Source organism: Pteropus medius, unplaced genomic scaffold (genome assembly GCF_902729225.1).
Source record: "Pteropus medius unplaced genomic scaffold, Ma_sr-lr_union100, whole genome shotgun sequence".
NCBI lineage: Eukaryota > Metazoa > Chordata > Mammalia > Chiroptera > Pteropodidae > Pteropus > Pteropus medius.
In genome coordinates this window covers 3,776,916-3,794,857 of record NW_024351647.1, presented here as the reverse complement: position 1 = coordinate 3,794,857, position 17,942 = coordinate 3,776,916, and the positions used below count along the sequence as shown (strand labels likewise).

Here is a 17,942-nt window from a genome sequence, read left to right as displayed (position 1 = left end):
ATAACGTTGCTTCATTTTTTAAAACTAAAAATCTCTGCATAAGGTCAAAATCAGTATATATGCCATTTTCCATTTTATACTGATAATATCAATGTCACTTAAAATATGAATAATAAGATGTGCATATTATGATATTGACACTGACTTTTATCCTTTTGATAAGAAATTTATGCTTACTGTCAGACCTTTAAAAAATATTTTATCCTTGCTTCTCTGAGGAGACTCTACAAACAGTATAAAAGATCAAAACAATTTACTTTCCAGCAGTAGAAAACAGTTTACCTACCAACTTCGGGCATCATTCCCGAAGGCATGGAAATCTCAGTGATTAAGAAAAGGGTGGTGTTGAAGGAGGGGCCATATTATTGCCATGCTATTAATGCCATATTACTGATTATCCACCATGTCCTTGGGTCTGCACATTATCTCAGTTAATCCTCGCAAGGAAGTTACATTTATCCCTATTTTATAGATAACTAAACTGATATTCAAAGAGAAGAAATAGCATGCCATAGAGTCATCATGGGCCTGTGTTTGTCCCTCTCACTTGCTTACCTGTGCTATATCCACGACAACTCTATTGCCATTTACAATAAAACAGTTGAAACTTGGGTTTTATATTATTAAAATCCCTAGTTTTCATAGCACACATTTTTCCCTTTAGAACAGGAGATAGGTCAAGGGGTAACCTTCGTAGATTAATTGTGTTCCCCAGTCATTGGCCAACAGTAAGAATACAATAATAAAATGACATTGGCCCAAATCATTAAGGAATGAGACAGTAGCATCTGTGGACAATAGTCTTATCCTGGGGAAAAAAAAAAACAGTGACAGGCTACAGAATTTGGCATTATATTGTTACTCAGCCTTACAAAAGGCCAGCAGACCTCGCCTGTAGCAGCTGTGCTAAACTAAGCCCACTTTTTGCCATGGTAACAATGATCATGACAAAATGCTGAATGTAATGGCTTTCTTGATTTTCTTGTGTAATTGTGCGTAGCATCCGAGCTTTACTTTACAGGGATGGAGGAGGAAAGTGCAAAATGTTTTAGAAATCATTGCTGCTTCAGCGTTTCCTGTCTTTTATTCAGCCATTATTCAAATTAGCAGTAATGTGGCAAATTGAATTTTCGATTTTTAGCAATTTGATGATGAGTTTGAAATAGTAAAGAAAGCATCATTTTTGATAGTATAGGAAAAGCAATGACAAGAAAATCAAATTGCATAAGTTTAGGTTGCTAAAGGATTTTAAAAAACTGATAAACTCGATCATTCTGCATTGAGACTATCTCCCTCCCTTTGGTACTGGTCAAGCCTTTTAACAGGAATAGTTGTAGAGCTTTCTTAAAAATCCCGTAAGCGTATCTTCATTCTAAAACAACTCAGCAATTTTTTGAGTGCCTACTATGTGCCTAGTACTCACTATTTTAGCAGCTGATTAAATAATATAGTCATCTGTATGATAGACCTATAGATTATTGATGTCGCTGGAGGGAGTCTAAGCAATGGATGGATAACTTAATACAGTTTCCTGTGGACTGGATTTGAGATTTTTGTGTTACATGCCACTTTTTACATTCTAATGATGTTTTACTTAACACTACTATTGATTTACATTCCCTAAACACATACGCTAAATAATCCATTTAGGGTATATTATGTGATAAAAGAAAGACAACCTTGGTTTGGAATGTTCCAGATCATTCAAGGAGGAAATACTCTACACAGAAGTCACTGATGTTAACAGAAGTCACTGATGTTAACAAACGTCTGCAGAGGCCAAGAAATGCAAGCAGTGCTGATGTTCAGAACGAAAACACAGACATTTACTTGGATGTAAAACGCTGGTTATAATAACAATACAAACTTACCAGTGATGGAGCATTTAGACAAAACTTAGCCCATTTATGAAAGTATGAGATCCTACTCTTTTCATATTTTGATTCAGTGCAACTCATAGAGCAGTTGCTAAATCTCTTCAGAGTTGATAGAAATCATCCCTCCCAATTTAGGTAACTTTTCAAGGAAGCTTCTGGCTGGCATTGGGGCTAATTGCTTTATTTGTGTGATAAGCCTCTAGTTCACTTAAAAACTGTTATCTAATCGTCATACTATTTTTAGATTGGATTTTACAATAAGCTGTTCAATTAATATTTGCAGAATCATGACCTTGTATAAACCCATTTTCCCACACTAACTACAGACCCTCACTAATTTTTAGTTTAATATTTCTATGAGTTTTTTTTTTTTTTAATATAAATGGATATTGTTACTCAGCCGTTCAGCAACTTTTAACAAAGTTGATCGCACCCTCCCTCTTTATTAAAATATCTTTTCTTGGCTTCCAAGAGATATTCTGGGTTTCTTTCTGCCATACCATCAGCGTACTCAGTCTCCTTTGCTGGCTCTTCTTCCCCTTTCTAACTCTTGGCTTAGGGCTCTGGAACTCATTGTTCACCCTCTTCTCTTTTCTGTCTACATTCACTCCCTGGCTGTTTTTTGTTCTGTTTTGTTTTGTTTTGTTTTGTTTGAGATCTTATCAGAGACTGGTGCTTTATTTACTGTCTCTGTACTGGTATCTCCTAATTTTTACCTGCAGCCCTAATATTTCCTGAGTACAATTTTTCTTTTGCCTATCCAACTATATACTCAGTATCTGTTCTTGGATACCTAATAGGTATCTCATACTTAACATGTCTAAAATTAAACCCTTGATTCCCCACCCCACTCCACCCCACCCCACAAGTTTGTTACTCCCCCGTTTCCTCCCAAACTCAACTAATAGCACTACAGTTTGCCAAAATACTCAATCCAAAAACCTAAATATTATCACCAGTCCATCAGCAGATCCTTTCAGCTCAATCTTCATCATGTCTCAAGTTGTGCCATTTATCACCACCTCACCTGCTGTCACCTCAGTGGCTGTCATCCATTTCTTGGACTATGGCTGTAGCTTCCAAACTGGTCTCCTTAGGTCAACTCTTGCACTTGTGTGATCAGTTTTTCCTACCCCAGTGAGAGCGACTCTTGGAAAATATAAATCAGGCTGTCACACTTCTCTGCTCAGAACTCCTCAATGGCTTCCCATCAGGTGTAAAATAAAATCCAAACTCTTTATCATGACATACAGAGCCAGGCATGATCTGCCTCTTTACCACCTTCAGTTCTTTTCACACCTACCTCTCTCCCCTCGCCTAACATTCTCTCCTCTTATACTTTTTCGGCCCCACTGGCTTCCTTAGTCTTCTTAAATCTACACTGCTTGTTTCTACTTCAAGACCCTTACTCTGGCTAATCCTTCTGCTTAGAATTTTCTTTGCTTGGATCTCCCCGTAGCGGAACTCTTTACAACGTTCAGGTTTCTGCTCATATTTTTCCTGTTCAAGGAGTCCTTCCCTGACCACTCAATCTAAATGGCATCACCCTTAGTCATCTCCCTCTCCTCACTTGGCTTTACTTCATGATACTTGCTTCTGTCTACATGAATGAATAGACTTTAGTTAGGAACGTTTATATAAACACTAATTTGCTTGTTTGAATACGAGCCCTTAAAAGAGCTTTACCTTTTATATTGCTATTTCTAATTATTATATGTAGTGTACCCCTCATTCCTTCATAATCAAAGCTTTTCAAGAATTTTCCCTGGCTTAATTAACCTCAAAAATATTTTAATTTTTACAATGTAGTCAGAGATATTGACTACAGAATATAGGCTATCTTTTCTTCAAGTAGGCCCCAATCCCAGGTAGAAACCTTGATTAAATAGCTCCTCAAAACTCCACAGTCTCTAATGTTTATGGAGTTAAAGGAAATAAAGAGTGCCTCTGAGAAGCAGAATTTGGACCATAATATACCTAGCATCAAATTATATATACAATTGTTTATTTGCTTATATATGTGTGTGTATATATATATATCCCATATACTTGAGGCTATAGATACACAAATTATATAAAACAGTATATTTCCTTATGCAACCGGCACCAAAAAAAAAAGTCTTCTTATTCTACTTCTTTAGTCAAAAAAAATTAGTTCTTTAACAATTTGACCTCTATTACTACATTTATTTTCATATTCCATTGGTGACAGGTAAAGAAAGAAATTAATTCTACAATCTGAGGCCAAATTACATACATAGGTTCCAACTTGAGACCTTTTAAAGAAGCAGGAACAGACATCTCTGCTCATTTTATTGGTTGGAGATCAAATGGGTCAATTTGAACAAAATTGAGTGACCCTAAATAGCAACGAGCCATATGCAGCTATACAGCACATAAGCAGTGCCCAACAACTACTGATCAAGAACCTGGCAATCTTAACTTCAAGGTCAGCCCCGCCGTGTGCTTTTCCAGGCTCATTCTGGCACCCGGTCAGTCATCAGTGGAATCTATTGAAAAGCAAAGTGCGCTTTGTAGATATACCTCTCTACTTCTGTCAAAGAAGATTTAAGCTTACTGACTGGAAAGAATAGGCAAAGTTTTGTTTGAACATGATTTTCCAGTTCAGTGATCCTTGAAGAGATGGAAGGAATTCGTCCTATTCCTGGATTTGAGTCCATGCCGTGTCACTTTCTTACCCCATGACTGAGAGCAACTTGCTTAACTTCCCTGAGCTTTTGTTTTCTTCTTAATAAAATGGATTAATAATACCTTCTTCGCCATATTGTTGTCAAGATCAGTTATTTAATACATATAAAGTACTTTCACAGTACCTGGCAGTCAACAAATATTAGTTCCCCTTTGTCTTTTTTTTCCTATATAACATTGTCTGATAAAATTCTCAGTCGGCATTTTTAATTGCCTTCTTTGCCAGATAAACCCCTACTCGGCTAACCTCAGCACTCATCTTGGTTGACATCTCTTTGGGAAACCTTCCTGTAATTCCAAGATTGGGTTTGATGTCCCTCCTGTGTTCTAATAATTTTATAGCATTTATTCAATAGTGTAATTGCTTATTTACTTGTCATCTTTTTTCAGTTAATATTGAGTTCCTTCTTATCTATTTGTTTTATTTATCATCAAATACCCAGAAGCTGGTGGATTATCTGGCACATCATAGTAGATATTAATTGAATGAAAGAGTGAGTGAATGAATTTTCTGATACATGACAGACAACAACATTTTGAATCAGCCATTAAGGATTATGTCAGACATTGTCACATTAAACTACAACGGGGCCAAAATATTTTCTTTGAGAATGTCACTCTAAGGACAATGAGAAAAATGCCTCATTTTTCTCTATTTCTTTTTTTTTAAATTGAGGTATAATTGATATGTGACATTATATTAGTTTTAGGTATCCAGCATAAAGATTTATTATTTGTATCTGTTGCTAAATAATCACCACAATAAGTCTAGTTAACATCCATCACCATATATAATTACAGGATTTTTTTTCTTGTGATGAGAACTTTTAAGATCTAATCTCTCAGCAACTTTCATATATGCAATACAGTATTATTAACTATAATCACCATCCTGCACATTACATCCCCATGACATTTATTTTATAACTGGAGGTTTGTACCTTTTGACCCCTTTCACCCTTTTCTCACCCCCTAACCACCTGCCTTTGGCAACCACCAGTATGTTCTCTGTATCTATGAGCTTTTTTTCTTTTAGATTCCACAGTGTGAGATCATATGGCATTTGTTTTTCTCTGACTTATTTCACTTAGCATAATGCCCTCAGGGTTCATCCATATTGTCACAAATGGCAAGATTTTATTCTTTTATGTGGCTGAATAATATTCCATTGTATATATACCACATTTTCTTTTTTGATTTATCTGCAAATGGACACTTAGGTTATTTCCATATCTTAGATATTGTAAACAATGCTGCAGTAAACATAAGGGTGCATGTATCTTTTCGAATTAGTTTTTTTTATTTCTTTGGTTAAAGACCCAGAAGTGGAATGGCTGGATAATATATATGATGATTCTATTTTTAGTTTTTTGAGGAACTTCCATGCTGTTTTCCATAATGCCTTCACTAATTTACATTGCCACCAAACAGTGAACAAGGGTTCCCTTTTCTCTACATCTTTGCCAATACTTGTTACCTTTTTGATAGTAGCTATTCTAATAGGTGTGAGGCAACATTTCATTGTAGTTTTGATTTGCATCTCCCCTTTTCATATATCTGTTGGACATCTGTATGTCTTCTTTTGAAAAGTGTCTATTCATATCTTCTGCCTATTTTTCAATTGGGCTGTTTGGTTTTTTGCTGTTGGGTTATATGACTTCTTTTTATAGTTTGGATATTGCAGATACTTTCTCCCATTCAGTAGGTTGACTTTTTTATTTTGTTGACAATTTCCTTTGTTATGCAGAAGCTTTTTAGTTTGATGTAGTCCCACTTGTTTATTTTTGCTTTTGTTGCCTTTGCTTTTGGAAAGGTTAAAAAAAAAAAAAAAAAAAAGATTGCCCAGACTAATGTCAAGGAGCTTACTGCCTGTATTTTCTTGTGAGCATTTTATTATTTCAGGTCTTACATTGAAGCCTTTGATCCATTTTGGGTTAATTTTTGTGTACGATACAAGATAGGGGTCCAGTTTCATTTCGTTGCCTATGGCTGTCCATTTCTCCCAACACCATTTATTGAAGAGACTGTCCTTTTCCTATTGTATATTCTTATCTCTTTTGTCATAAATTAATCAATCGTATGTGTGTGGTTTTATTTCTGGCCTTTCTAGTCTACCTATTGATCTATGTGTCTGTTTTTATGCCAATACCACGCTATTTTGATTACTATTGCTTTGTAATATAGCTTGAAGTCAGGGAGCATGATGCCTCCAGTTTTGTTCTTCTTTCTTAAGATTTCTTTGGCTATTTGGAGTCTTTTGGGTTCCATACAAATTTTAGGATTATTTGTCTATTTTTGTGAAAAATGCCAGTGGAATTTTGATAAGGATTGTATTGAATCTGTCGATTGCTTTGGGTAGTATGGACATTTTAACAATATTAATGCTTCTATTCCATGAGCATGGAACCATTTTCATTTATTTGTATCTTATTCAATTTCTTTCATCAATGTCTTAGAGTTTTTAGTTTACAGGTGTTTCACTGCCTTGGTTAAATATATTTCTAGATATTTTATTCTTTTTTATGTAATTATAAATGGGATTGGTTTCTTAATTTCTCTTTATGTTCGTTATTAGTGTATAGAAATGCAACAGATTTTTGTATATTGATTTTGTATGCTACAACTTTACTGAATTCATTTATTAGTAGTTCTAATAGATTTAGAACTACTTTAGGGTTTTCTGTATATGATGTTATGTCATCTCTAAATTTTTATTTCAAAGTTTTATTTCTTTCCAATTTGGATGAAAAATGCCCCATTTCTAGAAATTATTTACAGACTTTTCGAATGTATAGACTTTTGCAGATTTATTTCATGAAATGTAGCATATGTGTATTTAAGTTTTTTAGATATTTATCATCGTATATTGATTATTTACTTTTGCAAAACTTCAGCCAGGTCTCTCATTTCAGATTTGCCATGGAATGCCTTGAAAATCCTGAGCAGAAGATATTCTGTAGTTTCTTTAGGGTTTGCATGAAACTGGGCCCACCCTAGCACTTGAGGGGCCGGGGCAAGGGTACCAGTGGAGGTTTGTATACCACTTGCCTAAATGATTGAGGTTGAATATCAAGTTAACAGATAGTAAGTAAAATATATTTTATTCTGCATTAAGATCTAAAAGTTCAGAGTTTCATTAAGAATTATCAAACTCCCTGGAGATCCATGCTGCATGTGGCAATGTAGAGATAGGTGGTCTTGCCACATAACCCACCTCCCTTCTCTTCCTACCCTTCCTACTCCTCCATCTTATACCTGGAAAACTGTCAAGCACACCCCAACCTGTACATCCAAGCTCCATGTACATTACCACAAACCACTTCCCTTGACCTTCTCTTAGGCCAGATGTGCACACTCTAGTGGTCTGCCTTCTTATCAGACAAGTGAACCTTTGTAGGCTCTGGGCGTGGTTTCAGTGCTATTTGATTAGGAAGTTCTGAGGTTCCTGGTACATGGAGTTTGGCCTGGAAAGGGATTGCGAGGATATACATCATTGGGTGAGGATGTTCCTTTTGCCCCACAGACTTCTCATCCCAGGAGTTGAAGTGAAATCACAGGGCACCAGAGCAGAATTCTTTAAAATTTGGGTCCTGGCCATGGGCCCCTCTTGACCAGTCCAAAGGACAATATCAATTGAAGCAAGTACATTTTTCTTACAGAGTCATATCTTATACTGGTGTTAGGATATGAGGAAAGATGAGCCCCAGAGGAAATACGCTCTTGATCACATTTATGTATCACTGAAAAGATTAAGAGCTGAGTTCCATTTGTTGGATTTTTGAACCTTTGGCTCCAGAGAGTCTGTTTTCCTAGAAGCAATGCTAAGCTAATACTTTCTGCCACAAGAATTGATTTGACTCGAGTTCTTCCTCTAAGTATTTTTTAAAGATTGCTTATTTACTCACTGGTTTAGTGATTGCATTCTCTGGTCTGTGTTAACTTGAGAGGTGAGGCATTTAGAATGGGGCCACCAAGCAGTTCGAGTTAAGGAAGGTATTTTTCAGAGGATGTCCAAAGTTTTTTTCTGTGTTACTTCCAGGAAGCCCGCAATTAGCTAAATCACAGATTTTCAGTTATTTCAGTCTTGTTAAAAACAAGGCTGATCACATCTGTCTTAAGTTGGGGTATGTGCCTCAGCAATAGAAGCTCTTGCAAACCTTCAATTACAGCAGCCTCAGAAGGCACTGCTGCCGTATTCTAACAAGTAGTCATCAGCAACGGGAGACAGATTGACTAATAATTAGCAAATGCACTGGAGAGGACTTCTCTAAAGGTAAAATATAATCATTTCCTTTTCCATCTCTTAAAGTGGAGATGGTGGTGAGATATTGATGTCCCATTGTTCTAGACAAATACTTGACGCTATTATTAGCTAGAGTAACCTCAAAATATTTGAAAGGACGAAGGAAGAGTCTTCTGTGTATATAGTACTTTTAAAAGAATGATTTCTCATAATCATTAAGTACCATTTTTACTGCATTTGGAATGTGAATAGCAAGAACTTTCTCTACCAGAGAATTCAGATTTTCTGCATTGTTAATTGTTTTCAATGTTGATTTCAAATATAAAAGTGAATAAGGGATAGAAATACTGTCTTAGGCCTTTAAAGTGATGTTTGCAATAAAGAGATGGTTTTTGAGAAACTGGAATAAGTTAATCAAGAGATTAAAGGTAAAGAAAATAGACCTACAAGGAACTATCAATGAATTGTAATTTCTCAGAAAGATATTTGATTACTGTCTTCAGACATATACAAGATTTGGGGGCGGGGAGGGTGGTTTGACGGGAGGAGAGCATATTGACCCATTTTCCAAATCCAAGGATCTAAATAGGTTGACTCACTATGATAGAGTCAGTATGAGTCACATACGGTTCAGAAATGTCACCCTAAGCCAAGCCAACAAACGAATGACTAGGTGGCCATTCTAAAAGAAGAAACACAACCATTATGATCATACAGGGAAAGTGAGGGAAGAATAAAAGAGATTCTCGCAGTAGGAAATGTCTCAGGAGCACAGTTAGCATCAGGACCCCAAGTCTGTTTCTAAGATTAATTCCGGAATAATGGAGATTAGGTTGAAATTGATGCTAAAAGCCTTGGTATCTAGTGCAGTAATTTTCAAACTTCACTGCATATTAAAATCACATGGGGGAGCATTTTTTAAAAATGAATATGGGCTTTATCCCTGAAAAACTGATTTAATTGGTATGTGGTAGACCTTGAGAGTTTTTCTTTTATTTTAAAAACTTTAGATGGTAATGCTTATCTTCATCCAGCACTGAAGTCAACTTCTTTACCTAGCCTTAATTTGTCAGCTAGCCATAGCATCCTTTGCCTGTCTGCTTCTAAACAGTCTTAATGAGAAAAATAATAGCTTAATTAAGGAATACTGGTTCAGATCAGTAAACACATAACAGGTACTATGTTAGTCAGTAAGGACCCAGCCTCCACCTTTGAAGGGTTCATATTTGAGGACTGAGGTAGTAAATCTCAAAGACAGAACCTGAATCCAGGTCTCCCTCTGAACTCTCACACTTGTACTTTCTGCGCCACCATGCAGCTTCATGTCAGTCATGGTGATAAATCTGCTATAAGAGGCTGTTTACTCGGTCAGTTAATGGGTTTGCTAAGCTGAAGCCAAAAGCTCTCCAGCCGGCTAGGTTAGTTATTCACCCTCATGTGGTTGGAGAAAATGGGCCAGGTGTTCTCTGTTGCTCTCTCAAGTGTTCTGATTCTATATTCAAATGTATATCTTTAGGATTAATATAAAAGCCTATCACATATGCCCATGCCTTCAAAGTATAGTAACCCTTAAATCGTTGTATTAGAAATCACAGAATCAGAGTTTTTTGTATATGGTACAGAAAAAGTAAGCATGTAAAAAAAATGTTTCAATAAATAATGTTTTTAAAAACAGCTTTAATGGGATATAATTGATATACAGCAAACTGCACTTATTTAACGTGTACAATTTGACAAATTTTGATTTATGTATAAACTCAAAAAATTATCACCATGACAAAGATAGTGAACATACCTATCACCTCCAAAAGTTCCTTGTACCCCTTTATAATCCTTCCTCTCAATTCCTTCAGCTCTCCCTACACCTGAGCCCCCAGTGATCTCCCTTCTGTCACTATAGATTAGTTTACATTTTCTAGTATTTTCTATAAATGGAATCATGTAATCATACAGCATGAACTCTTTTTTTTTTCAGCTTTTTTACTCAGAATAATTGTTTCACTATCCATGTTGTTGTATATATCAGTAGTTCATTTCTTTATTGTATTCAGTTAAGTAACTGTACTACTACTTATTTATCTGTTTACCTGTGGATGGACATGTATGTTGTTTCTAGTTATGTAAAGCTGTAAAGTTCTATGAACAGTGTAAAAATCTTTGTGTCATTTTATTTCTCTTGGGCAAACACCCAATGAAATGGTTGGGTCATGTCGTACGTTGACTTTTTAATGAAATGATTAAACTGTTTTCCAAAGTTGTTACACCATTTTACATTTCCATCAGCAATTCATGAGAGTTCTGGGTGCTCTCCATCTTCCCCATAACTTGGTACGGTCAGTTTTTTTTTTTTAACTTTGGGTTTTCTAATAGTTGTGTAGTAGTGTCTCAATATGATTTTAATTTGTTTTTCTTTAATGATCAATGATATTGAGAATCTTCATATGTTTATTTCTACCTGTTAGTCTCTTTGGAGAAGTACCTGTTCAAATCTTAGGCCCATTTTTTAAGTGCTTTCTTATTAAGTTTTGGTAGTTTTAAAAAATATTCTTGGTAACAAGTCCTTTATCAGATATGTGGTCAGATATGAAATACTCTCTCCCAGTCTATGGCTTGTCTTTTCATTTCTCTTAACAGTGAATTTCAAGGTCAGGAGTTTTTAATTTTAATGAAGTTCATTTTACCAATTTTTTTCTCTTATGGATTACACTTTTGATGTTCTATCTAAGAAATATTAAAAGATTTAAAGAGCTAAAGAAATCACAACCACCCTGAACAAGCCCGATCCCATCTGATCTTGGAAGCTAAGCAGGGTCGGGCCTGATTAGTACTTGGATGGAAGATCACCTAGGAAGACCAGGTGCTGTAGGAGTAAAATATAAAAAAATAAGGGATTGTAAGCTGACAAGGTCCTTGCGATCTGTGAGGTCAACCAAAGATTGCCTCGCCTAAGAAGTAAATTAATTAAATAGATAGATGATAGATAGATAGATAGATAGATAGATAGATAGATAGATAGATATCACAAAAATGTTCCCTTTGTTTTCTTCTAAAATATTTATAGTTTTAAATTTACATTTAGGTCTAGCATCCATTTTCAGTTAATTTTTATATGGTATGATGTGTGGATCAAAGTTCATTTTCTTTCATGTGGATACTCAGTTGTGCCAGAACCATTTGTTGGGAAGACTTTCCTTTCTCCACAAAATAGCCTTTGCACATTTGTCAAAAATCAATTGATCAGACGTATATTGTCCTTTTTCTTGGTATTCTCTATTTTATTCTATTGATCAATTTGTCTATCTTTATATCAATTCTACATTGTTTTGATGACTATAAAATTATAGTTTTGCAAATAGCTGGTATAAGTTCTCAAACTTAATTTTTCTTTTTCAACATTTTTTTTTGTCTATTCTGGGACCTTTGTATCACCATATGAATTTTAGTATCAGTTATAAATTCCTAAGAAATTCTGCTGGGATTCTGATTGGGATCAGAGTGAATTTATAGATCAACTTGGGAAGAACTGATAACTTAATTGTTATTGAGTCTTCTGATCCATGAACATGGTATCTCTCCAATTATTTAGCCCTTTTAATATTTTTCTCAAAAACGCTTTATAATTTCAATGTACATACCTCGCAAATTTTTTGTCCGATTGATACCTCTGAATTTTATATTTCTTGATTCTATTAGCAGCAGTTTTTTTTGTTTCAATTTCCAGTTCGTGTTACTATAGAAGAATACAATTGATTTTGTATATTGATCTTGTATCCTATAACCATGTAAAATTCATTTATTAATATTTTACCTTTTTGATAGATGCCATAGGATTTTCTATATAAACAACTGTGTCATTTGTGAATAAAGACAATTTTGTTTTTTTTCAATTTGAGTGCTTCTTTCCTTTTTTTTTTTTATCTGCACTGTCTAGAATGTTCTATACAGAGATTAATAGTGGTGAGAGCATACATCATGCCTTGCCCCTGATCTTGGGGGAAAGGAATTCAATCTTTCACCATTAAAGATACTATTACCTATAGATTTTTTGTTGCTCCTCTTTATCAGATTGAGAAAACTACCTTCTATTCCTAGTTTGCTGAGAGTTTTTATCAAAAATTTTGTTGGATGCTTTTTTATACATCTATTAAGATAATCATATGAGTATTTTTTTATTGATCGGTTAATATGGTGAATTGCAGTGATTGATTCTTGAATGTCATACTGATTGTACATCCTTGGGTTAAATCCACTTGGTCATGAAGCAATATCTTTTTTTTATATTTTGTTGCATGTGATTTGCTAAAAATACGTTAAGAATTTTTACATCTATGTTCATGAGTGATATTGGTCTGTGATTTATTTTTTCCTTTTTAAGCCTTTGTCTGGTTTTGGTATTAGGATAATCCTGGCCTCATAGTATGAGTCGGGAAGTAATTTCTCCTGTCGAATTTACTGAAAGAGTTTGTGCAAAATTGTTACTATTTCTTCCTTAAATATCAAGTAGAATTCCCCAGTTAGACTACCTAGGCCTATTTTCTTGTTTTTTTTTAACTACAATATCAGTTTTTTACAAAAAAATAGCTTTTCTATTCTTTTTCTTGAGTGAACTTTGGCACTTTGTGTCTTTCAAAGAGTTTATTCATTTCATGTAATGGCGGAATGTATTAGCATAAACTTTTTCAAAATATTCCTTTATGCTTTTAATATCTGGAGAATTTGTAATTATGTCACCTTTCCCATTTCTGATATTAATAATTTTGTCTACTTTTCCAGATCGGTCTGCCTAAAGGTTTATCAATATCTATTTTTATTGTTTTTTTTCCTCTGTCACTGATTTCAGCTCTAATTTATATTATTTATTTTCTTTAGTTTCAGTTTGATTAGCTCTTTTTCTGGTTTGCTAAGATGGAAGGCTGAGGTTATTGGTTTGAGACCATTTTTTTTTCCAATAAAGACGGGCCAGTGCTGCAAATTTGCCTCAAAGTGTTTCTATAGCTATATTCCACTAAATTTTAAATGTATTTTCAACTTTATTTGGTTCCCAAAACTTTTCTAATTTTTCTTTCCATTTTTTCTTTGACTCACAGGCTGTTTAGCAGTGTACTATTTTGTTTCTAAGCATTTGGAAAGTTTTCACACATCCTTCTGTTACTGGATTCTAATTGAATTCTACTGAGGTCAGGAACAAACTTGAATTCTTTAAAGTTGTTGAGATTTGTTTTATGGAAGGCTCAAAATGCCTGATCTTCCCATTCTCCCAGCTGTATCTCCTTGACTCAGGGAGAACCCTGTGCTTCACCTAGGTTCTCCTCCCGACCTTGCAGCCTGAAAACTCTTTCCAAGTGGCAGGCAGAGGGACTCACCTCTTGTTTCCCATCACTCAGATGTCTCTCTCCTTCACTGCTGTCATCTATTTTGTTTGTTTCTTAAGTTATTTCCAGCAGGAGGACAAATGCAGTCCCTGTTGCCCCATCTTGGCTCCAAGTAGATGTCTCACAATTACGATCTTTAACACATAAGTTAGCACAGTGTAAACCAGTTTGTCTTATTCAGCATTAACCTTGTAATCTTATTTATGCTATTTTAATTATGGACTTCAATGTCATCATAAACAAATTTCCTTAACCGTTAACTATGACTAGAATAATCTATGAGAAAGTACTGTACAGACCTTCAGTTTTCTTTATTTTGGTATCTTTCAAACAGACATCCAGATAGTCTACCTCTCTTTCTCTCAGACTCCTGAGAATTAGAACGGGACTTTCAGTCATTACTTTTTGCCCAACAAAAGGGAAGTCCTTTGGTGTGGTTAAGGCCAAAGATTGGATAATATGCTACGGTTGTTAGAAAGCAGCTTTCTTTAGTCATCTTTGGATAACACTCATTAAGAACTTTTGCTGCTCCTTGGTCTAAGATAAAATGGGCCATCTTTGGTGAGACAGAGCCCTGTTCCTAGCAGTTATGCCTTTTCTCTCCTTTTTCTCTCTCCCTCTATACTTGAGACATACATTTTCACATTTGTTAGTATCTTCTGCTATTAGATATCATTGAAGAATCTCCTGGAATGGGAGACTTATAGGTGATGAGGCCACATTGCCCTAGTTTGCCCTTGCTCATTTTCTTCTCACACACATGAATAAGGAAAATGAGCCACAAATACAATTTGCAATACAACTCTTCTCAAAAAAGAAATCCATATGGATACACAATAGCAATGATAAATATTCTTTACTTCTAATTTCTAATCGACTCTGGAAGTCATAGTTGTATAAAAAACTAAACTCCTGTAATTTCTATTTATCCATTAACACAAGCCACATATTTTTTGTGTGTTTTTCTTGCTGGTTTCTTCGTAGTCTTAGTCTACTCTTATGATTTGAGTGAATTTCATTATTTCATTTTAATTCCTTTCCTACCTCAATCGTAGCATTGAAATGTTTCCTGTGTCTTGTTCTCCCTTATTTTCTCACATAGGTTGTATGAGCCAGGAATCTTGTTTACCCCTTCCTACATCTCCTTATATATTTCTTTTTGCCATTCCCGTCCCTTTCGTTGCTGGCAGCTTTGCTAACCATCACCACCTCCCCATTTTAAATTTAGTCCTGTAGCATCTCTGATAGTTCATTCCAAGTGATCATAAATTCAAAATTCTTGCAAAATTCCTTTATTTAGTAAAGGGGATTTTTTTTTTTTTATTTAGAAAGCTCATCAACTTATATAAATTTGAGGCTATCACAGTTGTCCTTGATAGCTTCAGCTATAATACTTTTAAAGCACTCTATATTGATTACAAAAGTGAAAATGAAGTCATTGGTTGTGTGCATAGGCCAGATGTGCAAAACCATATTGAACTCAATACTAGACCAAAATATTTTATCACGTCCGACTGCCTTTCATTTTAATGTGAAGTGAATATTTTTACCACTACATATTTCTAATTCATCACATTCTAGCAAAGTGGTCCATCAGTAGTTGCATAGATATATGACTGAATTCAGGAGATATTGAGTTCCTTATCAGTAGAAGAAGCATATTATGTATTTCAGAGCATATAGAGATGAGTAAATCCTAACTTGCCTTCACAGAATTTCATTCAATAAGGAAACAAAGCTTTTATATAGATCACAAAAATAACTAACACTGAGCACCAACTATGTTCCAGGCACTGGATTAAGCACTTGCATGTATTATCCTCTTTAATCCATGTAACAGTCCTATAAGGTAGATACTAGTATTTTATCCTTATTTCACATGAAAAAGTCAAGGCATAGAGAGGTTAAGTGCCCAGGTCACAGTCATAGAGCTGGAATGCCAGGGGTGATTTTTAAATAGATGAGTGGCATGATCAGAGTCAAACTTTAGGACAGATACTCTGGTAGCAATGCTTAGAAGTTGGGGATAGGAACACAATTGCTATGATAGTCATCCATTTTGAAATAATCCATTAATCCCCGAATTATAATGTTGGTAGTGGAAATGGAAAGAGACTATATAAACTTATAGAAATAATAAAGGCAAGATTTACAGAATTTGGAAAGCAACTAAATGTCGTATTGGAGGGTGTTGAACAAAGCTTACTCTGGGGCTTTGATATCGTTGATGGGGAGAACAGTGATGCTGTCAAAGAATTTCGAGTGGAAAATTAGCTAGGTTAGTGATAACTTCAGTTGCAATATTTCGAGAGGTCCAGAGGCAACCATGTTGTATGAGAGGAGTCCAAGTGATGGATCAAAGATAGATCGATTGAGGGCTCATTCACAAAAATAGGCAAAATGAGTTTTCAGAGGGGAGAGTAGAGACAGAGAGAGAGAGAGAAGGTAACTGTGATATAATGAGATCCAGAATAAAGTTTAGAGAATTAACAATAAATATTAACTCTTACAGTAAATAAAATTATTTCTAAATTTACTGACTCCCAACCTTCATCTCTCACATTGAAACAATTATAAAGTAATTTTAATCTAGTTGCATTGAAGGTGATCATTTGGTGTATTGATAGTTAATCTAAGATCAGTTCCCATCATGAGTTACATGGGTTTAGAAAGTTGTACCAAAATGTAAAAACCAGGGCTTTTAACTCGCACTTGAAAGAAACCTTTGGAGCTGCATTTGTCAAACAACTAGGGAAACGATTCGTGCATACGCCACGTCCAGAGCTCCATCGGCAGCCCAGACATAAAAAACTGAAAGGTCATTCTTCTTACGACGATGTGATGGTTTGTTGACGTATTTTGACACACTGGTACAATGCTGAGAGGATCTGACCTTCCTGCAGTACTGAGGGACTCAGCTTTGGTCAGGTTACCTGACACTCAATTGCATTGCTCTCCTTGCCTTTCTCCTTCACAGATAAACACACTTACGCATAAAATGCTGCCTTCAATACAGAAAATATTTAGAATTTTAAATGAACATAAATGATTGCTTTTAAATTTTTTCTGGCCACTTTTTTCCAGTTACTATCAAGCTGAAAACTTCACTTGGAACTATTAAGGCTTTTAATTAAAAAAATTAAATTCATTTTTCAAAATGATAAATGTGAGTGGTGACTGTTAAAGGTTGAAAGAGAAAAACTAAACAAACGAAATGGTCTCTGCGCGGTTTTACAATCTTTATCTTTGTGATAGAAACCAATTTTGTTGGAGTTCAAATGTTTGAGGATGACCTCTAAAGTGCAAAATTAGTGTACATAAAGGTAAGTCTTAGATAGCTTTTGAAGTAGTTGCCTTAGAAGTGTATCATATGTTAAGAGGTCAAAGAGTTAGCTGGAGGCCAGAAAACTGTCAAGAGAATTTTCTGTCATGTGTAAATATATTCTGTGTTAGATTTATATACTGTGAAATGGTGCTTTGACTAGTTACCCATATTACTTCTTAATGCAATATGATGGTGATTTGGGGGTGGAAAGAAAAATGTTTGCCATTAATGAATTTCTAAAATATAAAAATAATAAGCTAAGTACTTTTTAATCAGGAGCAACTATTCAGAAAGATTTTCTTGCTGTCTCCTCAACTAGTAAATATAAAATAAGTGTAATAATATCCTCCAATCATTTAGATTACACTTAGGAAAATGTAAAGTTTATGTATTTGTCACAATATTGGAAAAAAGGA

The 17,942-nt window shown here is 34.9% G+C and overlaps 1 protein-coding gene across 6 annotated transcripts in view; it reads left to right on the top strand.

Annotated features, from left to right (window-relative positions):
• Positions 1-17,942, top strand: part of CDIN1 (CDAN1 interacting nuclease 1) — a 202,128-nt gene that overhangs the window by 105,973 nt on the left and 78,213 nt on the right. The window contains exon 11 of one of the 6 annotated variants that reach the window (XM_039843960.1): positions 1,700-2,471. The exons of 4 other annotated variants lie outside the window; for them this stretch is intronic. In XM_039843960.1, coding sequence (XP_039699894.1) covers positions 1,700-1,757 — 58 coding nt within the window. In that variant the 3' untranslated portion in view covers positions 1,758-2,471. Of the gene's footprint in view, positions 1-1,699; positions 2,472-17,942 lie in introns of those variants that run through there. One more of the 6 variants, XM_039843961.1, reaches the window with a different exon arrangement.